At 34.0% G+C, this 25,852-nt stretch overlaps 1 protein-coding gene across 3 annotated transcripts in view; it reads right to left on the bottom strand.

The window, feature by feature from the left end:
- The window catches only part of IPO8 (importin 8), a 68,443-nt gene that overhangs the window by 15,931 nt on the left and 26,660 nt on the right, over nt 1–25,852 (bottom strand). For all 3 annotated transcript variants that reach the window (XM_082352125.1, XM_082352126.1, XM_082352124.1), the window contains 10 exons: nt 24,312–24,388; nt 23,903–24,019; nt 22,646–22,735; nt 21,165–21,330; nt 19,954–20,114; nt 18,999–19,124; nt 16,991–17,057; nt 13,657–13,782; nt 12,956–13,053; nt 8,001–8,096 (listed from right to left, as the gene is read on the bottom strand). In XM_082352125.1, the coding sequence (XP_082208251.1) occupies nt 8,001–8,096; nt 12,956–13,053; nt 13,657–13,782; nt 16,991–17,057; nt 18,999–19,124; nt 19,954–20,114; nt 21,165–21,330; nt 22,646–22,735; nt 23,903–24,019; nt 24,312–24,388 (1,124 nt within the window). The remainder of the gene's footprint in view (nt 1–8,000; nt 8,097–12,955; nt 13,054–13,656; nt 13,783–16,990; nt 17,058–18,998; nt 19,125–19,953; nt 20,115–21,164; nt 21,331–22,645; nt 22,736–23,902; nt 24,020–24,311; nt 24,389–25,852) is intronic.

The raw sequence follows: 25,852 nt of genomic DNA on the forward strand, positions 1-25,852 counted from the left end.
TGCTAAGTGAAATCAGTCAGACAGAGAAAGATAAAAACTGTACGATATCACTTATATGTGGAATCTAAAAAATACAACAAACCAGTGAATATAACAAAAAAGAGGTAGACTCACAGATATAGAGAACAAACTAGGGGTTACCAGCAGGGAGAGGGAAGGGGGAGATGCAATATAGGGGCAGAGGAGTAGGAGGTACAAATTATTAGGTATAAAATAAGCTACAAGGATATATTGTACAACATGGGAAATATAACCAATATTTTATAATAACTACAAATGGAGTGTAACCTTTAAAAATTGTGAATCGCTATATTGCACACCTGTGACTTATACAATATTGTACAGCAACTACAGTTCAATTTTTAGAAAGGGATGGGCTAAAATGATTTGTGTAAAATAAAATTCTGAGGTCTTAATATAAGTTCATTTTTAAATTAAACTTTAAAAAATCAAAGTTTCAGGGGAGAATGGGATGAATAGGTGGAATACAGAGGGTTTTTAGGGCAGTGTAGTGAAACTAGTCTGCATGATACTATAATGGTAGACACATGTCATTATACATTTGTCCAAACCTATAAAGTGTGCACACCAAGAGTACACCCTAGTGTAAACTGCGGTCTCTGGGTGATAATGATGTGTCAGTAGGTTCATCAGTCATAACCAATGTACCACCCTGGCAGAGATGTTGATAATGGGGAAGGCTATGCATGTGTGCGGTAAGGGGTACAGGAGAAATCTCTGTATCTTCTGCTCAATTTCTCTGAGAGCCTATAACTACTCTGAAAAATAAAAACTATTAAAAAATAATCAGAGTTTCATGTAAAAATTTAAGACAAATTCAATATGTTTCCTTTAGTAAGCCAAACTGTAAGTACATTAGTATCAGAAGAATACTAGACTTGTTTAGGATGATATATAATATCAAAACACATGACTACACGTGGTACTTTTAAGATTGAGATTTTTATAAAGAAATGACTAGTCTGATTAACTCTACTGATTTTGTCTCATATTCTGTTATAGAGCATATATAGGACATAGGCTCTATTAAAAATTATTACTACAGTTAAATAATTATTGTGAATCAATGAAGCCAAAAGATAATGTAAACTAAGTTTGAAAAACTCTTTTTGATATGTTTTAATAACAAAGCTTCATTTTAACAAATATCTACTATTACATGCAACGCCATTAAGAATACAAAGAGGGCTTCCCTGGTGGCGCAGTGGTTGATAGTCTGCCTGCTAATGCAGGGGACACGGGTTCGAGCCCTGGTCTGGGAGGATCCCGCATGCCGCAGAGCAACTGGGCCCGTGGACCACAACTACTGAGCTTGCGCGTCTGGAGCCTGTCCTCCGCAACAAGAGAGGCCGCGATAGTGAGAGGCCTGCGCACCACGATGAGGGGTGGCCCCCGCTTGCCGCAACTAGAGAAAGCCCTCGCACAGAAATGAAGACCCAACACAGCCAAAAATAAATAAATAAATTAATTAAAAAAAAAGAATACAAAGAAACTGTGAGGTTTCAAAATTAGTAAATCTAAAATGATCCATTTATATTAAAATAAAGTCAATTATGGGGATTGATTATGCAGAATACCTCCATATACCACTATGGAGTGATCTGCAAGATATATTATTAAGTGAAGAAGGCAAGATGGAAAAAAAATTTGTTTAGTATGCTACTGTTTAAGAAGGTGAGGAGAGAACGGATGTAACTATTTGCTTATTTTTTAAAATGAAAGGATGAACTAAAAACTGGGGGGTGGGGGGAGGGTAGAAATGGGGAAAGAAAGTAATGGTAGAGGGGACAGGAATGGAAGCTAGATTTCCCTGAATATACCTTGTTTTGTAAATTAGACTTTAGACGATGCATATGTTTTATTTATTCACAAAAAATTTAAGCAATCCCTAAAAGTTAAAATAAAATGAAATAAATAATCAAACAAACAGGGATTATGTTAAATTACTTTAAAATTTATGATTTGACTTGTTTGGCTATAAATATCCCTAGCATATGAATATACCCTTGAGATAGAAAGAGCTACTAAAAAATCTTAAACTGTTAATAGTAATCATATGTTGGTGATAATATATACATATTAGTGGGGTAAAGTAAGTGAGTAATTATGATGAGAACCAGGATTTTGGGTGTGGGAGATACTGATTAGGATCAATTAGGTTAAGTAAAAATAATGTAGTCCTAAATTTGAACTGGAAATATCTGTGTCTACTAATGATGCATTAATCTTAAAATAATATAATATGTATTTCCTGGTTCTCTTTTGTGGAAATAAAGACCAACTCAATAGCAAGGAATATCCCTCGTGCAGTCTTGGAATACCATTTCCCAGGGTAGGGCAGGAAATGTACAAGATGAACCTGGAACATCTAATCACACCAGATAGCAGAAAACTTCCAAACACTATGAGAGTCAGGTCAAGAGCACTCATATGGCAAACTCAAGAGGCTCCCACTGGCCTAAGTTTAAAGAACTTTGTATACCTGAAATATACTGAATATATTTGATGTGTATCAAATAAATTTGAATCTATAAGTTCAAATAATACTAAAAAGCCAAAAAAAAAAAAAAAACATAAAAAATACCTCACTGGTCATCTTTGGAGGGTGCTCCAAAGATGGAGCATAAGGAAACAAACTTATTGTCTCAGTCATGACAAACAAAGGCAAATACTCAAACTATTCCTCAGAGTAATCTAATAACTGATGAGAAAACACTTCTCTTCATAGAAGTATTTCCACTCATAAATGAAGAAGGAATGACAGAATTAGAATATCATCACCAACAGCACTAAGATCATAAGACGAGAGACAACCATTCTGTCCCTAGTAGAAATACACAACACCACCTATGAAGTATTCTTGCCAAAAAGTCACAACTGAATCCAACCAAATCTCTAGATCTAACTACCAATTTACAGGAAATATTGAGGAATTTAATTCTAAGGCATTACAATCCTTCAGCACAGTAATGGTAACCTCACTAACATTAGACAGTGAGTTAACTCACTTAACTTTCTGACATAGAAATGCTTGGGTACCAACTTTCCAATCCCTCTAAAAACCCAGTTTTAGGAGTAGAAACCCACTGTACATACATTACATATGAAATTCTTACTTACTAACTTCAAATGAGTCTATCCAGCTAAAAACAATTCTTTTATTCAACTCTTCTTTACTACTTACTAGACTCCTCCAAACTGAAATTTCAACTTTTTTCATTTTCTACAACTCTTCCTATTTAACTGCGAAAATAAAGCCATTGGACTTAAGCTTCCACATCCCTTATTTCTACCTCAAGACAGATCCTATATCAGCATTATCTAAACGGCACTGTCACAACAGTTAATAGATGTTCCTTGGGTTTGGAAAACAAAAAGATTCCACTGTTAAATTAATTTGGAAAATACAGAATACTAATCACTCCCTTAGGCACATTTCCAGATAAAGGCACTAAGAATTCAAGCAATAATGAAATGAATTTTGTTTTATCCAGTTTTTCCCAGACCATTGAATACACTTTTTTATGAACACCTACTGACACCATTAGATGGTCACCATTTGAGTAATATCACTCTATTCCCATCTCCTGGTATCTACACTTTCTGTTTCTGTGAAAAAGATCATCTATTTTCCAAGGTAAACCTGTGCTCACAGGTTTCTCCCTGCCCTCCTCATCTTATGTCTTGTTTTTTCTGGTGTTTTCTATGCAATGTCTGCAATGACTCTCACTATGAATCTTGTTCTAATCTTCTACTCCCAATACTACTTGCTTAGAACAGAACTAATACCTTCAGACCTCAACCTCACTGAAGATGAAATAAAGACATTCTCAGAAAAAAAAAAAAAAAAAAAATTAATTGCTAGCAGACCTATCCTACAAGAAATACTAAAGGAAGTTCTTCAGGCTGAAAGCAAGTGACCTAGAGGGTAATTCAAAGACAAAGAAAGACACACACACACACTCCAGTAAAGGTAATTATGTTAATTATAAAAAATAGTAAAAATAGGATTTCTTTCACTTTCTAAACTGTTTTAAAAAGCAATCACATAAAATAACATGTTATAATTATACTGTTGAAACTATAAAATGTAATATATTCAACATTAACAATACAAAGGATGTAGAAGCAAGATTCTACTGGAATAAGGAAATGACAGCAGATGGTAACTTCAACCCAAAGCAAACAAATAAAGAGAACTGAGAAATGGTAAATAAGAAGGCTAATATAACAAACTCTGTAGATATATACTTGGTTGCCTTTTCTCTTAGCTTCTTTGAAATAAAATTACAAATAGAAATAATTACAAACAGTGTATTGTTGGGTTTATAACATATATAGATGCAATATATATGACAGTAGCAGTACAAAAAGGGGGAAGAGGGAATAGAGCTATGTAAGAGTAATGCATCTATATCTCACTAAAAATTAGGTTAATCTCAATCTGAAGTATATTCTGATAAGGTAAGATATATGGTAAGCCCTAGAGCAACCACTAAGAAAAATGTTTAAAATAGTGGAAAAAAAATTAAAGGAATTAAAATGTGACATTAGAAAATATGTACTTAATTCAAAAGAAAGCAGTAAAGAAAGAATAGGGGAACAACAACAACAAAACATGAGACATATAAATAAAAAATAAAATGACAGATTGAATCTATGTGTAACAGTAACAACAGTAAATGTGAATGGGTCAATTCAAAGATACAAATAGGTTGAAAGTAAAAGAATGGAAAAAGATATATCATGCAAACAGCAACCATAAGAAAGCTGAAATGGATATACTAATATTAGACAAAAACAACATCAAAACAAACCAAAAGGGACTTCCCTGGTGGCGCAGTGGTTGAGAATCTGCCTGCCGATGCAGGGGACACAGGTTTGAGCCCTGGTTTGGGAAGATCCCACATGCCACGGAGCAACTAGGCCCGTGAGCCACAACTACTGAGCCTGCACATCTGGAGCCTGTGCTCCTCAACAAGAGAGGCCGCGATAGTGAGAGGCCCGTGCACCGCAATGAAGAGTGGCCCACGCACCGCGATGAAGAGTGGCCCCCACTTGCCGCAACTAGAGAAAGCCCTCGCACAGAAACGAAGACCCAACACAGCCAAAAATAAATTAATTAATTAATTTTAAAAAAACAAAACAGAAGTGTTACTAGAGATAAAGAGAGACAATTTTAATGATAAAAGGGTCAATTCATCAGGAAGATAAAACCATTATAAACATACATACACCTAACAGACCCCCAAAATACATGAAACAACAACTAACAGAAACAAAGGGAGAACTAGATAATTCAACAACAGTTGGAGAATTTAATACTTCACTTTTGATAACAAATAGAACAATTAGGTAGAAGATCAGCAAAAAATAAAAGACTTAATCAACATTATAAACCAACTAGATCTAACAAACACCTATAGAACACTCAGCCCAATAACAGCAAAGTACATATTATTCTCAAGTGCACATGGAACAATCTCCAGTACAGACTATATGCAGGGCCATAAAATAAGCCTCAATAAATTTAAAAGAAATGAAATCACACAAAGTATGTTCTCCAATTACAATGGAGTAAAATTAGAAATCATTAACAGAAAGAATTCTGGTAAATTCACAAACACATGGAAATTAAACAACACACTCCTAAATAACCAGTGGGTCCAGAATAAATCACAAGGGAAATAAGGACATATTTTGAGATGAATGAATATGAACACATGCCAAAACTTATGAATGTAGCTAAAGCAGTGGTTAGAGGGAAATTTATAGCTATCAATCTCTATATTAAAAAAGAAGAAATATCTCAATCTAATAACCTAAAGTTCCACCTCAAGACTCTGGAAAAAGAGCAAGCTAAACTCAAAGCAAGTAGAAGAGAATAAATTATGAGGATTAGAGCAAAAACTAATGAAATAGCAAACAAAAAAAAAACAGACAACAAAATCATAAATTGGTTCCTTGAAAAGATGAACAAAATTGACAAACCTCTACCTCAACTAACAAAAGGGGGAAAAAAGAGAGCGAGAGAAAGAGAAGATAATAATTACTAAAATCAGGAACAAAACAGGGTCATTATTACCAACCTACAAAAACAAAAAGAAATATAATGAAATATTATGAACTGCATGCCAACTAATTAGTTAATTTAGATGAAATGGACAACTTCCTAGAAAGATGCAAACCCCTACATTAACTCAAAAAGAAATAGAAATACAAGTAGACCTATAACAAATAATGAGATTGAATTGGTAATTTTAAAACTACCCACAAAAAAAGCTCAGGCAAAGATGGCTTCACTGCTAAATTCTAACATTTAAAAAACACCAACCTTCAGAAACTCTTCCAAAAAATAGAAGAGGAGGGAGCACTTCCCAACTCATTCCACGAGGCCAGCATAACTCTGATTCCAAAGCCAGACAAAGATACCGCAAGAAAAAAAAAATTACAGATCAATATCTCTTATAAATACAAGTACAAAAATAGTTTTAAAAAAATACTACCTAACTGAATCTAGAAATATATAAAAAGGATCATACTCCATGATCAAGAAGGATTTACACCAGGAATTCAAGGTTGATTTAACATCTGAAAATCAATTAATGCAAAACGCCGTATCAACAGAATAAAGGACAAAACCCACATGATCATCTCAATAGATGCAGAAAAAGCATTTGATAAAATTCAACACGCCTTCATGATCAAAACATTCAAAAAACCACGAATAAACAGGAACACACTCAATCTGATAAAAGACATCTATGAAAAACCCACAGTGTCAGACTTAATGGTGAAAGGAATGCTTCCCCCCCTAAGATCAGGAACAAGACAAAATGTCTCCTCTCGCCACATCCATTCAACATTGCACTGAAGGTTCTAGCCAAGGCAATTAGGCAAGAAAAATAAAATAAAAAGCACCCAAGTTGGAAAGGTAAAACTCTATCTGCAGATGAGATGACCTTGTGTACAGAAAATCCTAAGAAATTCTCTGAAACTCTATTAAAACTAATAAACAAATTTGGCAAGGTTGCAAGAAACAAGATAAATATAGAAAAAATGCATTTCTAAACACAGGCAATAAAAAACTTGAAAATAAAATTAAGAAAACAATACCATTTACAACATCATTAAAAAGGATAAAATATTTTAGTGAGATTTTAACGAAAGAAACTTGTACTTGAAAACTACAAAACATTTTTGAAAAAAATTAAAGATGACCTAAATAAAAGGAAAGACATCTCATGTTCAGGAATTGAAAGACTAAATATTCCCAAAGTGACAATACTTCCCAAAGTGATCTACAGATTTAGCACAATGCCTATCACAATCCCAGTTGGCTTCTTTGCTCAAATTGACAAGCTGATCCTAAAATTCATATGGAAATTCAAGGGACCAGAATAGCCAAAACAATCTTACATAGGAACAAAATTGGAGGACACAAACTTCCTAATTTCAAAATTTACTACAAAGCTACAGTAATAAAGATACTGCAGTCCTGGATTAAGCACAAAAAAATTCATCAAATCTGAATGAGAATCCAGAAATATATCCTCACATTTACAGTCTATTGATTTCACAAAGTGTGCCAAGATAATTCAATGGGGAAAGAATAGTTTTTTTCCAACAAATGGTGCTGAGACAACTTGATATCCATGTGCAAAATAATGAATTTGTACCCCTTCCGCAAACCATATTCAAAAACTAACTCAAAATGAATTAAAGACCTAAATGTTAGAGCTAAAACCATAAAACTCTTAGACGAAAACAGAGGAAAATCTTTGTGAACGTGAATTTAGCAATGGTTTCTTAAATATGATGCCAAATTGCATTGGGTATTTTTGTCATAGGATCTGTACCAGTAAACACAAACTATAGGCTATCTTTATAATTTTCCATCACAATATAAACAAAACATCAATCAGACATGCACATTTTAAATGTAAACATCAAGTAGGATGTTTTTATACATATATTACCTGATCAATTCCCCTTCCTTTGCACTGAAGAATGATGACTTCAAGAAGTTTGGCTGCATGACATTCTGCATCTTCTCCTGCATCTCCACATAGTACCTGCAGTAATTAAAATTTCACTCAGCAGTAAACAGCAATTGCAAAACATTTAATCAAGTCTACATGAAGTAAATATCACATAAAAATTCAGCCACTAGAATCTCAGCGTTGCTTGCATCATAAGTTTACCTTGCCAACCCAAAGACGGAAGTTCAAAATGAAGTTCATCTATCTACTTTATCTACTCTGATTCCTTATAAGGTGTAATAATTCACTTATTTAACTTTGGATTAATAAAATAGGCTATATGAGTTAACTGTCTAGACAAATGAAGCTTCCCTTTAGGGAATGCATCAAAACAGTAAAATACAATGAAATCAAAAGAAAACAAAATAACCTTCTCCTTAAACAATTAAATAAACCCTGTGTTTTTCTGTTCCTTTTGAATTCTTGTCTATATGCACCCATTTTTTCATAATGAAACCATAAATTTAATATTACACACCTTTTAATTTCCTCATTTGGACTTCATAATTTGAAGTACTTTCCATAGACATTATAACCATTTAGGACTATACAGTATTACAGAAGATGAGTATAACAAAGCTTACCAGCCTGTTCCCCTAATGTCAATTCTGTATTTTCACTGATATGAACATGTTCATACACCAAATACAGCAGCCTTATAATAAGGTTCCCAGAAGAGAGATTTATAGAGTAGAGGCATGCTTATATTAGAAATAAAGAAATACGGAAAAATTAATAAGGGTTCAAACACAAGACATAAGAAAAAGAACAGACTTAACCCAGAGAATAAAAGTAAGATAGAAATTAGGAATATAAACAAAAAGAGGTAAAACAAAGAGAAATCAAAAATAGATTCATTAAAAAAAAGACTTAATGAAGTAGACTTTTGCCAAAATTATTTTTAAAAAGCAAAGAAAGCAAAATTTTAAAACATTATGAAAGACATAAATACAGATAAAGGAAAGATTAAAAATGAGAATACTATGAAGAATATTATATTCCTTATATATTTGAAAACTTAGATGAACTGGATAATTTCCTAGACAAATACAATTTAAGAAAACTGAATTTAAAAGATATTCCAGATAAAGATGACAGATTGAACATCCCCATTCAATTTTATCCCTTCCCAAAGGCCATTAAAATAAAGGTAAAGATATTTTAGAGGCATATATCCACAAAGACAGAGAAAAAGAAAAAACAGACAGCTATAAAATTGTAGAAGCTGGAAGACAGATGGATCAGTGAGCTGAAACATAAGCAGGTAGCTAGCAAAACCAAGAACCAACCCTATTTACATAAACTTAAAATTCTACCTCTAGAGCAGTGTTTCTAGATCTAGATTCTAAACATGTGGGCTCTGGAACCAGAATGCCTTGGTCTAAATCCTAGCTCTACCATTTATGAGCTGTGTTTTTAGAAAAGCTACTGGGTGGGCCAAAAAGTGCCTTCAGTTTTTTAAGTAAAAATAAAAGACACATTTTTCATTTTCACCAAGAACTTTACTGAACAACGTATTCACCCTTTTGTTCCACTACCTTCTGCCATTTTTCAGGCAACCTCATAATTCCATCTTCCCAAAACTTCTTATCTTTTTGAGCCAAGAACTATTCCAGGTGCCTTTTACAGTTTTCCAGGGAATTGAAATTTTTTCCATTAAGAGATTTTGTAAATACCAAAATAAATGGAAATCCAAAGGTGCAAAGTCTGGTGAATACAGCAGATGAATCGGAACTTGCCAGCCAAGCTGTAACAGTTTTTGCCGGGTCATCAAAGAAACATGTGCTCTTGCGTTATCCTGATGGAAGATTATGTGTTTTCTGTTGACTAATTCTGGACTCTTTTCATTGAGGGCTGCTTTCAGTTGGTCTAACTGGGAGCAGTACTTGTTGCAATTAACGGTTTGGTTTTCTGGAAGGAGCTCATAATAGAGCAGGGGTCCCCAAACCCCAGGCCACGGACCAGTAGTGGTCCACTGGTCCCATCGCTCCCCATCGCTCGCATTACCACCTGAACTCCGCCTCCTGTCAGATCAGCGGTGGCATTAGATTCTCATAGGAGCGTGAACCCTACTGTGAACTGCGCATGCGAGGGATCTAGGTTGCGTGCTCCTTGTGAGAATCTAATGCCTGATGCTCTGAGGTGGAGCTGAGGCGGTGATGCTAGCACTGGGGAGTGGCTGCAAATACAGATTATCATTAGCAGAGAGGTTTGACTGCACAGAGACCATAATAAATCAGTTGCTTGCAGACTCATATCAAAACCTTATCAGTGAGTGGCAAGTGAAAACAAGCTCAGGGCTCCCACTGATTCTGCATTATGGTAAGTTGTATAATTATTTCATTATCAATTACAATGTAATAATAATAGAAATAAAGTGCACAATAAATATAATGCGCTTGAATCATCCCAAAACCATTCCCCCACCCCGCCCCCGGTCCGTGGAAAAACTGTCTTCCACGAAACCGGTCCCTGGTGCCAAAAGTGTTGGGGAGAGCTGTAATAGAGGACTCCCTTCCAATCCCACCATATACACAACATCACCTCCCTTGGATGAAGACCAGCCTTTGGTGCCGTTGGTGGTGGTTCATTTTGCTTGCCCCACGATCTCTTCCGTTCCACATTGTTGTACAGTATGCACTTTTCATTGCCCATCACAATTTGTTTTAAAAACAGAACGTTTTCATTACGTTTCAGTAGAGAATCGCATGCAGAAATATGGTCAAGAAGGTTTTTTTCACTTAACTTACGTGGAACCCAAACATCAAAGCAATTCACATAACCAAGCTAGTGCAAATGATTTTCAACGCTTGATTTGGATATTTTGAGTATGTCGGCTATTTCCCACGTGGTATAATGTTGATTGTTCTCAATTATTGTTTCGATTTGATCGTTATCAACTTCAACTGGTCTACCTGACTGTGGTGCATCAGCCAGCAAGAAATCTCCTGCACGGAACTTCGCAAACCACTTTTGACACGTTTGGTCAGTCACATCACAGCACCTTCTCCAAACACTGCACAAATCTTTTTGTGCATTTCAGTTGCGTTTTTACCTTTCTTGAAATAATAAAGTTTAATATGCCAAAAATGTTGTTTTTCTTCCATCTTCAATATTAAAATGGCTACACAAAAATTCACCAATTGTGATAAGTCTTTTTTTAAACTCGCGGTGATATGACAGCTGTCACATACAATCTTAACAAAATTGTTTCAAATGAAGTTAAAGACAACTAAACGCTACTAGAGCCATCTTACGGAAAAAACCGAACGCACCTTTTGGCCCACCCAATATTTAACCTCTGTACCTTAGTCCCCATCTGTAAAAAGGAATACAGTAATATACTTATGTCATAGGATTATATGATACAGAAAGAAAAAAATCAGCCCCTTTTCCCCAAATTGCATTTACTTGGTTTCTTTGTTTGCTGGTTTTGTTGGTTTGAGGTTTTGTCCCAAAAGGACAAAAGGAAGAGAAACAAAATATAGTACAGTAGCTTAAAAAATGGGCTCTGGAGCCAGATAACCAGGATTCAAATCCGGATCCAACACATAACAGCTATGTGACTAGGTCAGTTTTCTAAACCTCAGGCACAATGCAAAATGCCTGTCTCCTCTTTGACAAAAGGTGATATAATGTTGTAAAGATTAAATAAATTCATGTGTATAAAGTGCTTAGGAAATACCAGTGTACAGTAAGAGTTCAATAATAAGACCAGAAATACAAAATATATTTAACTACTCAACAAGTAGAAGGACATCACTGTGACTGTCACTTTTACTATATCTGCTATAATACAGAGCAACTGTGAGTTATAAAGGACCATGTAGGATTGTTATGTTTTCTACCTTTGCTTTCTCTTCCCCTTTCCCTCACTAGCAGCTGTCTCTATAACTTAGGAAAAAACTGAAGACAGACAGGTGATTACGACTTAACAAGCTGGGTTATTACAGAGCTATATGAATCTTCAAAAATCGTGATTCTACTCCTGCTGTTTACATGTGATGAAACTTAGTGACTTCCCAAAATCTCTCAGGCTCTTTATAACTGAACTGAGACCTCCATCAGGTAAACTGATTATCAGTTCAGCGCTTTTAACAGAGTCTGGTACACATCTCTTCTAGGGAGGAAAATAGGTTGTACACTAGCTATCTTACTCCCAACTCCAAGGCCAAACTTAGGTTTCTGGCTATTTGAGCTTTCTAAAATCTGCCATCTCTATGCAATACAGTTTTATATTTATGTATATATTGATACAAATATTCACCTAAAAGAGGAGGAAAGCATTACTCATCAATGATTACCAGATATAACCAAGAGGGCCAAATCTAACTTGTGACAAAGAGAACATAGTAGACAATCATGTTTGTGCATAAATACAACAGTAGCCATTATGTGGCTTACCAATTATCTTGTATTGAGCTAAATGATGCTGTTTTTCCAACTATTCCAATTTTTTGTCTTATGTTATTTATGTTCAAATTACCTATATCTAGTGTCTTCTAATATATACATTCAATTAAAAGAAAAATCAATAATTGACAAACTGTGTGGTATTTTTCTAGCACTCTTTTTTAATCAAGGAGCAAGTCTGCATTTTTGAAAGAAAAAACACAAAGGAAATTATTTACCTAAGCATTATAAAGTACACAGCTATAAAAGTAGCAAATATTCTTAAGTATAACACACAATATGAAATTTTCAGATTATAATTCCAAACTCCATTTGAAAATACAAAATGACAAATATATGTTGATGAGAGCAATATAGAACTAAATGTATAAGAAACAAATTGAGAGAGTACCTGAAGTAAAATACAACATTAGTAAGTAAACATTAGTAAGTAAACTATTAGTAAGAATCACTATGACAAATGATTAGGACATGCTTACCTTTCTACACATTGTAAAAAGTATTTCTAAATGCTTTGGATTTGATAGTAAAGTATTTGTATCTATTGTCACATAATTATGCAGAAGAGGCATCATGTCTGGAAAAAAATTCAAAATCCCAGTGAGACTTGAGTAAGAGAAGTAGAAATAAATTATTACCACTGAAAGCATATTTCTGTAGCACTGACACATTACTATCTTCCCTTGCAACCACAAAATGCTAGAAATGAAAGTGTTAAATCCACCTTTTTTATAAATGAGGAAAATGTGGATCAGAAAGACTAAAATGCTCATCATTTATTATAGTGATTGTTATTAATTTTCTTCTTTCTTTCCATAGCACTCATCACCATCTGACATACTGTATATTTGCTTACTTGGCTGTGTGTTTCCTACCCTCTCCCTCCCCCCACTAGAATGGAAGTGTCAAAAGGGCAAGGGCTGTCTATTTTGTTCACTGATGTATTGCTGAGCTTAGAACAATACTTGGAATATAGTCGATATTCAGAAAATATTAATAAATATATGGATATATACTCTGACTGCAAAGTAATTCAAGATACAGTAGGCAATATGGTCTCCCTCCTACTACCTCTATTCCTAGGGCTGAAAAACACTCCTATGATAGCACCATCCTTTACTCGAAAATAATATCTATGTAGACACAGAAAAGCAAAAATGTTACATGGTCAAAGTCATACCTGTAAAATATTCAAAACAATCCTGCTGAAAAATCTCATATAATATACCTAGAAGTTGCCACATTTGAGGAGAAATACCATGGCAGGTTAAACTATATGCCAGTGAAAGAATTTCTTCATAGAATTCTAAAAAGAAGAAAATCTCTAGTTAGAATCCCAGGAAATAGCAAAAATTAAACACAAAGACCACTCAGAAGAGGATTTAGGCTATACACTCACACATGTTTTATATCTAACGTACTTTTGAGCATCTGTTTCTCAGCATTCACATCTTCAGCTACATCTATTTGCCACCTCCCGTTTCTTACCAAGATCTGCCCCCTACTCAATAAGACAAGCCAAAGATCTGTTTTTACTAAACTTACTTATAATACTGAAAAATTATATTTTTTATATTTTGTAATATAGAAAGTATAGTTTATATATATATGTATAAAACTATATTAGAAATGGATACAAGAAGGAACAGATTATTGTATGTGGCTCCTACACAGGATTTTAAATTTACAAATAATTAATGTTCTTCAGAGAGCTTAATTAATCTAGGTGAAAATATCTGTCTGTCTCACATATTTTTACAAACTATATACTGGACAGTATTTCGTCAATTTACAAAGCTTGTAAAATTTGTACAGTATTTCTTAATTTACCTCAAGACAATTATACTCAAAGTAGAAGAGTCCAAAGGGAATGTTCTTGCATTTGTACACATATTTATTATTATTACCCTCACTCAAAAGCAAATTATATCTAAACATACAATCAGAAAACACAAACCTCAATACAAAAATTTCAAATAACTCCTACCATGTCACTGAACAAAAAAGTCTAACTTCAAAGTTTATTATTTTTTTCCCTTCTTATTAAAAGGAACTAATATTCACCCTGGAAGTTTGAACAAATTTTTTTTGTAACATTATTTAAAACAATACATTCAAAAGCTAGTAATACAGATATATGCCTTACCAAAAGCAAAATAAGACGGAAATCATAGATATTGGGAAATAATTTGTTATGTAAGACAATCATTTGAAATACAACTAATTGTCTGAATATAAAATTTCTGAGAGTTCTGTTCAGGAAAGCAAATGCCTCTTCCTAAAGTGAAGCCTAAAAGATAGAAATATTTCCTTTCACATTCGTGACAGCTACGGCATGTGTGCATTACCTGGCTACTCAGATGCTCAAGACCAGGACTCTGAATCTTGAAGGAGAAACTAGAAGGCACAAAGCTGTTCCAGTTTTGGGGGGCAGCAGGTGGGGGGGACAGGGTCTGTGTTGGAGTCTGGACTATGGTAGCAGCCAAGGACCCAGTGTTGACAAAGGCAGCACTGGCCTTCTAAGCAGACCACTTTTATGGCAGAATCCTGGCTGGCTCTGGCCAACTCCAGCCTTCCCACTGCTTTGGTGTGCTATGACTATCCTTCCACTAAATTCCATTTCTGCTCAAATTGACCAGAAGTTTTTTCATTTATTCTCAACCAAGAAGACTGACTATTAGGGTAGGATGGTTTTACTAACTTTGACTTACTGCATAAGATAGAACAGTTAAATCAGTAACAGCTAAGCCTGGCTTCTAATAATAAATCAACTTCATGAGTAAATTAGCAATGAAAACAGGCAAAGGAGGGAGGGAGAAGTGGGACAATAGAAAGAGACTGGACCATGGACATAACACGGTCAGACTGCTGTGGCGGGGGTCCTGGATTAACAGATTCAGCCCATGACATCTTCCAGAACAAGTTTGGTTGTTGTTTTTTTTTAATCTGAGATCTTACATAGCCAAGTATTGGTTCAAAAAAGGGCCACTAACATTATGTGCATCACAGCTGAAAACATAAGAGAGATGAGCTATCACCCTGGGACTAGGGATGAGATTAGAGGAGACAGGCAGCTGAAACCATGGCTTTCTCCTCTGCCCACAGCACCCAAGAAATAGGCCCCTTTCCTTTTTTTAACATCCTGATGTTGTAATTGCTCAAATTAAATATTTGGTGTAGGCAGATTACAGAAGGTTGGTATAAACTACTTGGCTTTACTTTACAGTTTTTTCCTCAAGATTACTTTACTTTAAATTTAAATGGAGATTACATCCTTGTAACTTATTTATTTTATACCTAGTAATCTGTATCTCTTAATCCCCTTCACCTGAAATAAATAAATTACAAGCATGTAATGCACAGCACAGGGAATACAGTCAATATTTTATAACTTTGTATGTAGCATATTCTATAAAAATATCAAATTACTACATTGTAAACCTGAAACTAATATAATATTGTAAATCAATTTTAAAAATTCACGTTTGAAGTACTTAAAAAACATTTTTTTAATGGAGAATTTTCAGTTACAATCTCTTCCATGAATAAGGACATAAGTGAATATACTCTTTTTGAGTGTATCAGAATCTTTTGAATTATGGTCCAGGAATCTTCATTTTACTAGATCCTCAGGGATTCTTATGCACACCGAAGTCTTAGAACTACTGCTTTATAGCAACTATTTCAAAAGTAAGGAGTACCCTCGGCAGGGTGCAGGATAATCCACTGAGATGGGAGAAGAATGCTACTAGAACATTTAGTGGATATATACATATATATTTATATTTAATCTCATGTTTTTACATTTCTATTTTTATGTATGTAAATGTAGTATAGTAACATGTATATTGCCTATAAATAGGTAGTCAAATATTATTCACATATATTAGAAGTACATGCTCAATTTTTTACTAATGGTGTGAATGATAAAAAGTTTGGGGACAACTGCTCTTAGGCAGTAACATGTTTTTGTTCCATCTTTCTATCTATACACTATACAGGCTGCACTTCCCTCATGCCCACAAGATTTGGGGCTGGCATCTTCAAAATGCTTGGATACTATGAAAAAGTTGCCTCCTCTACAAATTCCAATCAGTGTATAACATCCAGCATTAGCTACTGATTCTACTCAGCAGTCAGGCACCATAACAGATAACAGAACAACAATTAATGCACACTTCTGATAGGATATATGTCTATCATTTCACATTTTTCAATCCCAGATTAAAGTAACCTCACCTGAACCTCATCCCAGTTCCTCCTTTCTAAAAAACTTTAAATTCTCTGTTCTTTGAAAACTCCAAGACCAAAAATTCTTAACTGGATATGTTAAGCTTACCTCTAAATGAAAATCTGGATGCCTATTATCAGAAAGTATATCTAAAAATTGAACAGAATGCAAGCCTCTCTCTCTCAAAACTGTCCATCTTGTTGAATCTGAAGGGCTAAAATGCATTTTTCATCAAATTTAAAAATAGTCCCAATTTACCTTTTTATTCTACCTTTGAACTTACCAATTACATGTTTCTGTAAAACAAGATCAATGATCCGTAGACAGATATTCTCTAACTGCTGAGTAACCTAAAGACATATTTTAAACATTTAGTTTAAAATTTATCATAACTCTTAATTTAATCTATAACTTTAATATTATCTCAATAAAAATACCAACAGGACTTTTCTGAGAAGAGAAATTGAGAATTCTAAACTTCATGTGAAAAATTAAACGTGCAAGAATAACCAGGAAATTCTGAAAAGTAGACTAATGATAGAAGTGGCAGTTACATTCATAATAAAATTACAAATTAAATTACTTCCTTATCTCATATTTTATACCAAAATTAATTCCTAATATATCTAGGATTTCAATGTGAAGACTTAAGCCATAAAAATACTAAGCATCTGTTCCAGATTTCTAATTCTGCTCTTCATACATTAAGTATTTGTACACGTGTAAATACTCCTTTTAAGGAAATCTTGTTTTCAAAGTTTGCTTTTAGTAAGTCAAAGTTCAAAATCATAAGACTGGTAGTCAGGAGACCAAGATTCCAGTCCTTGTTTTGCCTCTAGTTACCTATGACCTTGGTAAAGCCATTTAGCTGAAGGCTTTAAGTTTTTTCATCTGTAGGTTAAGGAAGCTGGATTTGATTAGTGCATCTCAATTTTAACCCATGCCTCCCTTGATAATCACAATAAGGTCACATGCTCCTTTAACTTTACTTGAAATTCAAAATAAAGTTAATATCAAGAATTTAAAAATTAAAACAAAAAGATAAAATGCTGTTTTGTCTTCAAACTAATCCCGCTGCTCATTCTACTACTGCCCATCCTCCATACACACACATTTGGGAAAACTTGACAAGGCGATGTCTAAGTTCTCTTCAAATTTAAAATATAAGTTCTACATATAAGGTGAAAGAATAATCCTTAAGTAGACATGTAACTTAACTTGGAAATCTCACTTTTACCGATAGGCCCATACTGTTTCAACAAGGACACAACAATACAATAATGAATACGGAAATAAAAATTCACACTAAGCCTTTTAGGCAAGGGAAGCCCTGCCCAGGAGAAGAAAACTGAACCATTTTTAAGAACCTGGTAAGTGTCCATTGGTATGTGATAAACACAGGATAAGTCAACAGCCACAGGGTTTAACAATGCTATTTAAAGAACCAGCACCTGCTTCCTAAGTCCCACTGTACAAAATGAGAGCTGCCATCATTGCCAAACAAGTCAACCGTGCTCACAGAAGTAATGAACACAAATCTAATTTGAGTTAAGTAGAGGCTCTATAATATATAATACTTGGGGAAGAGAGCAGCAGGTTTTAGGTAGGGATTAACTGACATATTATCAGGATATATCAACTGACTGCAACCCCAAATCTACAACTTTCTAGCTCTGTGAACATGATTCAGACTCTTGATACTACTTGAACCTTGTTTTCCACTTCTGCAAAAGGACACTACCATTACCTGCTCTATGGCAGGTTGACATAGTAACATTCTGTCAGCTAACGGATATGAGAGCACTTAACAAATGTTTGCACAAATTCTTATCCCAATATTGTTCTGGAACTCAGTTTAGGAAAGATGATGTTTTAAGCTCTTCTTCCCTTCCATTCTCAGACATTTGTTACATCAGCATTTTGTTCCATTATTTAAAATTTGCCACCGTGATTGAATGGCAGTCTCTCTCTGCCAAGAAGGCCAGACTATGGATTCCAAAATGCAGGGCTCATGTCTTATTCAATGTGATATCCCCCTAAACCTAGCCTGGCACATAGGAGATGTGATGAACTGAACTAAGCTTAGCACAAAGAGATATACTATATACTTTAAAACCACATGTAATATTTCCCTTCAATCATTTTAACACTTTTCTTTAAAATTTGAGGGTAATTTTTAAAATCCAGCAACATAAATAGCAATTTAAAGGATAAGACTTTAAAATTCATCACCAGTGATCATATAAATTTCAGTTACTATAATGACATAATAAAACACAAAGAAATCCTACCTCTTTATGATCTTCTACAACTGTCAAGATAGTATCAATGGTATGTAAAATTCCCATAGCCATTACGGTTTTGTCTTCAACTTCTTCGTATTCATCACTTTGAAGAACTTTGCCAAATATCTCAGCCTATGAAAATAGCAAACACATTCAACAATTAGTACTGCTATACCCGCCCTTCTCTATAAGTTAGCAAAAGGGCAGTGTCGGGCTTCCCTGGTGGTGTAGTGGTTAAGAATCCACCTGTCAATACAGGGGACACAGGTTCGAGCCCTGGTCCAGGAAGACCCCACCTGCCGCGAAGCAACTAAGCCCGTGCACCACAACTACTGAGCCTGAGCTCTAGAGCCCCCGAGCCACAACTACTGAGTCCCGTGTGCCACAACTACTGAAGCCTGCGCACCTAGAGCCCATGCTCCGCAACAAGAGAAGCCACTGCAATGAGAAGCCCGTGCACTGCAATGAAGAGTAGACCCCACTCGCTACAGCTAGAGAAAGCCCATGCGCAGCAATGAAGACCCAACACAGCCAAAAATAAATAATAAATAAATAAATACATAAATTCTTTAAAAAAAAAAAGGGCAGTGTCACACATCCAAATGTCAGCATTGCTCAAACTTTAAGATATGCACTTTGCCAAGTGAATCAATGATAGAATCTGTCATGTTTTAAACATAGCCATTTTTCCCTTATCTAGTCACTAAAGTGGAATATATATTAGCTATTACAATCAGATAGCAAATAATTAACTTCTGGTTGTCATTAAATAAATAAATCCAAAATCTAGGAAAACTGAAAAGTATATATAGAAATTATTAACTGTCAGAATTATTAGAGCAAATATTTTTATATTAGCATTTCAATTACATGTAAACTCAACTCCAGATTTTGGAGTTTAATTGATTTAGATTATTCAAAGCCTTTATACCAACTAACATAAAACTTCGCCCAGTCTTACCAAGTGTTGAGTCATATCAACAGCAATTGAGGCTACCTCTTGACTGTATTCACATATCATCTTCTGGATAACATTAGTAACATCATCATTTTCTGTCTCTCTAACAATGTGCAACAGCTCCTGCATAATAGGCCTCACGTGTGGCTTCATATATTCCTTAGCTAATGCAATAAAACACAAACTCAGTAAAAAAATTAGCCATTGACAAGTGGTGAAGGAAAGTAACTTGGTCACAAGGCAAATAACACAGGGTAATAGGTTCTAGATAACATATTTGCTTCACAGTGAGTAAGTTACAAAGCTGTACCAAAATAATGTTCACCAATGTATCAATTTTCCCATGAGTAACATAGGGATAATCAGTTCAGCACAGTAAAGAACTGTCCTGCCCAAAATGCCAATAGCACCCACTGAGAAATTCTAATTACACACGTGCTCTGTCATCAGCACGACTTACCAAACATGAATATGCCATCAAGATACAAGTATAAAAAATCATGTACATAAAGACTATGCCCAACACTGATGTGCCTGTTCCCTCCCCCACCCCATCTCTCACCACCCTTCTCCCCACATGTGCTTATGTAATACTGTCCTTCCATTGGAACACTGTTGAATAGAGGTAAAGGTGCACGTTCTTCATAAAGCCCAATTTACTTTCAAAGGTTTATTTGAATTTTGAACAGAACATTCTTTTAAACAAACAAATGAGATATGTGTTATCACTCACTAGAAATGCTACTTGCTACTTTCAGAACTAGCAGAATCATAGAATCCTAGAGCTGAAAGGAATCTTAAAGCCATCTAGTCCAATCCCCCTAAATTTAAACATATGGCATCTAAGTCTTGACAGATCATGTGCCTTGCCCAGGTCTACATGGCAAGGTAGTAGCACAATCAAAACTAGACCCCCAGGTCTCTTGATTCCCCATCTACTAATCATCAACTTCTTTTCTAATCTAAAATTTTTCTGGAAACCACAGTCAATAGACACTCCTAAAAGTGGCAAGAATAAACTCCTATAAAATTCTGAGGGGGCAAAAGCTCAAAAATCCAAACCCTGAACCTTAAGACTTAGGGACTCATCTTTGTTAGGGAAGGAAGTGAACAAAACTCCTTGAGAAGACCATGTCAAAAAAATAAATTAAATACACCCTCTAAAAGGTGTGTTTTTATTTTAAATTTTTTAAATTTAAAAATTTTGTCTTTACCTTGTGTCTGGTTAGAAATTAATGACTGAAGAGCAAGGGCAGCTTCAACCTTGACAGGCATCTCCTTATCTTCAATCAGGCTCTTCTTAGCTAGATCAACTGCATTTCTTAGGTTGAGCTCATTATGAAATTTCAAAGAACTGAATGCATGAAGTACCCAACAGGACTATGTTATAAGAAAAAAGTTAGTAGGAAACTATTAGGATTATGGCATTATGTAATAATGCCACACATATAAGAACTTCTTACTAAGTAAAATATCATTAATTCTACCAAGTGCTATTTGTTTATTTATTTGTTTTTGGAGAGAAGCATATTAGCCTTAGTGGCTAACTTCTGGATTTCCCAGACTTCTTATAATAAAGGCAGTTTTGTTACTTCTAAATTACCTTTATGCAATATCATTATTCACAGGAAAAAGAAAACAGAGCCAAATTTAAGCGTCTCTGAAAAAAGAAATCCTGTCAATGCTTTTAATAAATATTACGATTCATAACTTATTTATTATTTATATGCAAAAGCACTATGAACCAAACAATGCTGATATTCATTTACTGGTCTTCACAACAAATGAATGAAATATTATTTTCCCTTACACTAACTGGCTTAACAAACTTGATTTTTCCACTCACACAAGACACGAAGAAATTTAACTTTGCGTAAATTACCAAAGTTTAAACTATTAAACCACAGAATCAATTATTTTTTAAAATTCTCTATGTGCATAAAACACAATTGACAGTAATTAATTTGAATGGCTAAAGACTTAACAAGAGAAATACAATTCACAGAGTCTGCAGAAATAACAGCCTACTTATAAAAATACTTGTGTGCCCTCCACATCGCTAATCTACATTCACACAAATATTTCCTTAGTGACTATTATCTTCTGTTTATAAAATGCTTTAGAGTGTACAAGGCATTTTAACATATATTGGTTTTTAGCAAGACATTTTGTTGGGTTGATACAGTTATAAAAATAAGTACTAGGCTCTTAAATTAAAGTTCTATTTTTATTTCTCCATAAAATATATTATTTCTATAAATAATATACACTTAGAACACAAATAAATTTACATGGATTATTATTTTCTCTATTTTATTAAGGCATATCTATTATACTGGAAATCATAATCAAGTTTTTAGCCAAAATATAATTTCCATGCTGTTTTGGACATTAAAAATTAATCAGCTTATGAATCTACATTGTACCATTGCTGTAACATCATCCCTCTCACTGAATGTTTTGCATATGCAGCAAGTGAGGCTAGGGGAAAAAACAGCTGGAATTAAAATCTATAAATTCCTTTATTCACCAGTTTGCTCTTTATTCAGCTTATGTGACCATAAAAGACATTCTAATTGCCTTCATTTCGCCTCAATATGTGGTAAAAGGTCAACTTATCTAAAAATATTTAGTTCAATAATTAACTTACAAATGAAGATTCCGAGATACTATAATGGAAATATGGAAAACTTACTCTGGCTCGAAGGTATCCCAGGTTAGACAATAATAATGGAAATACGTGATTCTGCAACAATAATTCCATTTGGTCCTTGAATAAACTCTTCTGTTAGGAGACAGAAATTAAGTTTAACTTACCAATGTCTTTTTCATATGTAAAAATCACTTCCTAATAAAATACATTTGTTATGACTTACACTTAATATACTTCTATTTACAATTCTGTAAAATTATTTTACCTACATATTGCATGTTTTAAAGCAAGACAGAAATAGTACTTTAGATATAATTTGATATTGATTGATCTTTCTAGAAATAAATAACACTAAAGTCATTTTGTATCTTTTTTTATACAGCAACATTTTCATACTGAAAAAGTGATGAATAAAAAGTCATTTTTTTCGAACTACCATATGACACAGCAATCCCACTACTGGGCATATACCTTGAGAAAACCATAATTCAAAAAGAAACATGTACCACAATGTTCACTGCAGCACTATTTACAATAGCCAGGACATGGAAGCAACCTAAGTGTCCATCGACAGATGAATGGATAAAGAAGATGTGGCACATATATACAATGGAATATTACTCAGCCATAAAAAGAAATGAAATTGAGTTATTTGTAGTGAGGTGGATGGACCTAGAGTCTGTCATACAGAGTGAAGTAAGTCAGAAAGAGAAAAACAAATACCACATGCTAACACATATATATGGAATCTAAAAACAAAAAAATGGTTCTTAACAACCTAGGGCCAGGACAGGAATAAAGATGCAGATGTAGAGAATGGACTTGAGGACACAGGGAGGGGGAAGGGTAAGCTGAGAAAAAGTGAGAGAGTAGCACTGACATATATACACTACCAAATGTAAAATAGATAGCTAGTGGGAAGCAGCCGCATAGCACAGGGAGATCAGCTCGGTGCTCTGTGACCTCCTAGAGGGGTGGGATAGGGAGGGTGGAAGGGAGATGCAAGAGGGAGGGGATATGGGGATATATGTACACATATAGCTGATTCACTTTGTTATACAGCAGAAACTAACACAACATTGTGAAGCAATTATACGTCAATAAAGATGTTAAAAAATAAATAAATAAAAATGGAACTATCGAAAAAAGTCATTTTTTTAATTAAGGAAAGAAAAATATTTATTAGTCAATTCAATTATGCAGAAAGTCACCAGTTTTAAATTATCCATAACTTTCATATTCTCTCATTTGCCTGTGCTACACAGTGTTATTAAGTAAATTAAATTTGAGTAGCTTAACCTTCAATAAAATATCAGCTAGGGAACCAATCACATGCAGGGCTCCATCTTTCTTCCTAGGGTCAAAGTTCGGGTCTGTTAGGATTTGATAACAGAATGCCATCATTTTTGGCAACACCTAAAGAAACAGAAGAAACCATTTTAGTCTACATGAACTTTTACTGCCTTACTATTGTATTAAATATGATGTACAAATTTTCAAAAATAAAGCCATTTTATTGTGTTCTATCAAGCAATTATAATTAAGAAAACAAAATATTCCTTTTCCCTTAACAAGGACAGAAAAATATTTTTAAAGTAACAGATTGTAACTACTAACATAATTTTTCAAATACTAGGGGCATTCATTACAGTGTCAAATCATCACAGGCCACCTTTCAGTTTTGTATTTAAAAAGAATAACTATATACCTCTTTTCTTTTCTTTGCAGCAGTATATAAGAGAGTCTGGGCTGCTGTGGTGGGAGAAGCATAATCTTCGAAAATATCTAAGATTTTAAAAGTTTAAACCATGTTAGCAAAAATACAACTACTTATTATAGATTTTAAACCTGATTGACCACTATTCCAAAACCAAGAAATAAAACAGTCCACATATAACGTTGGTTTACAGCATAAAAAAGCTAAAGATATATCATCACTGCTCTCATGCACAACAATATTTATCAAATATTTATTTTAAACGTTTTTAAAATATTTTAAATAGTTATTAAATATTTAAATTAAATGTTATTTATCAAAATAAACACATATTTAAATATGTTTATTTTAATAAATATCAAATGTTTATTAAAATATTTAAATAGTTATTTAAAAGGTTGACCTTTTAAATAATCATATTAAAACAAACAATATATATTAGGCATATCTGTTTCACTGAGGATAGGAAAAATGCTTTACCTCTATCAAAAAACAATAAAAATTTATTTAGTGCTTACTATGTGCCAGGCACTGTTCTAGGCTCTGGGGATACAAAAATCAAACAAAAAAGGTTCTCATGGAGCTTACGTAGTAAGAGAAAGAAACAAACTGATAATATACATATAGACACTCATACACACACAAGATATAGCTGAAGACACTCCATCTCAGAGAGGTTAAGTAATTTGCCCACAGTCACACAGTGAGTAAGCAACCAGGCCAGCATTCACATCCAGGCTGTCTTAACATGAAGGCCTGAGCTCCTTCAGTTTTTACCAAATCTAAAAACACCATTATTAATATCAGTCAATACACTTACACAGGAGTATTTTGTTAATTAAATAACTGCACGTGACAAAAATATAAAAAGAAAACTAATAACGTAATTGTTCTCCCCAGTGGTTATCTAAAAGTAAAATACACATATCAAGTAATACCCACTGCATTCTACAGAAGGAAATGATTAAGGAAAAAAGGCACTTTAGCTAGTCTTGAATTATCCATATTCTCTTTTAATCAATAAAATGTAAATTCTATCAATCAACACACACAGCTCTTAACTATTATATTTTCTAAGAACTGAGATACTTTCTTATTTGATATGAAGAATAAATAAAATAATGGTAGCCTTCTGAAAGTTAAACAAATACACTGCACATTATAAAAACAGGTATCATAGAAAAGCTAGACACTAAAAAATGCCTTAAAAAAGAAGAAAGACCAGTTAACCATTCTGCTCTGTCAAAGCAAACTAGGAAAACAAAAGCATTAGGAAGGGGAATTAATAAATCATGCACATGTACAATGATTTTCAAATAGAAATGATAGAATGGAAGGATAAAGCAGTGGTAAATATTGTTTCTCATTCACTTGCTTTTCCTGTACTTTGTCTCCAAAGGAAAGAGGCACTTCCTCACTTACTGAATCAAAGAATCTAAACACAAAGTACTGTGAAAACATCATAGCGCAATAATCTAGCATCTATACTAGTAGGCTTAACTCAAGTAACTAGAGACATATGGCCCAACAAG

This window comes from Balaenoptera borealis (genome assembly GCF_965194805.1).
Source record: "Balaenoptera borealis genome assembly, chromosome: 13".
NCBI lineage: Eukaryota > Metazoa > Chordata > Mammalia > Artiodactyla > Balaenopteridae > Balaenoptera > Balaenoptera borealis.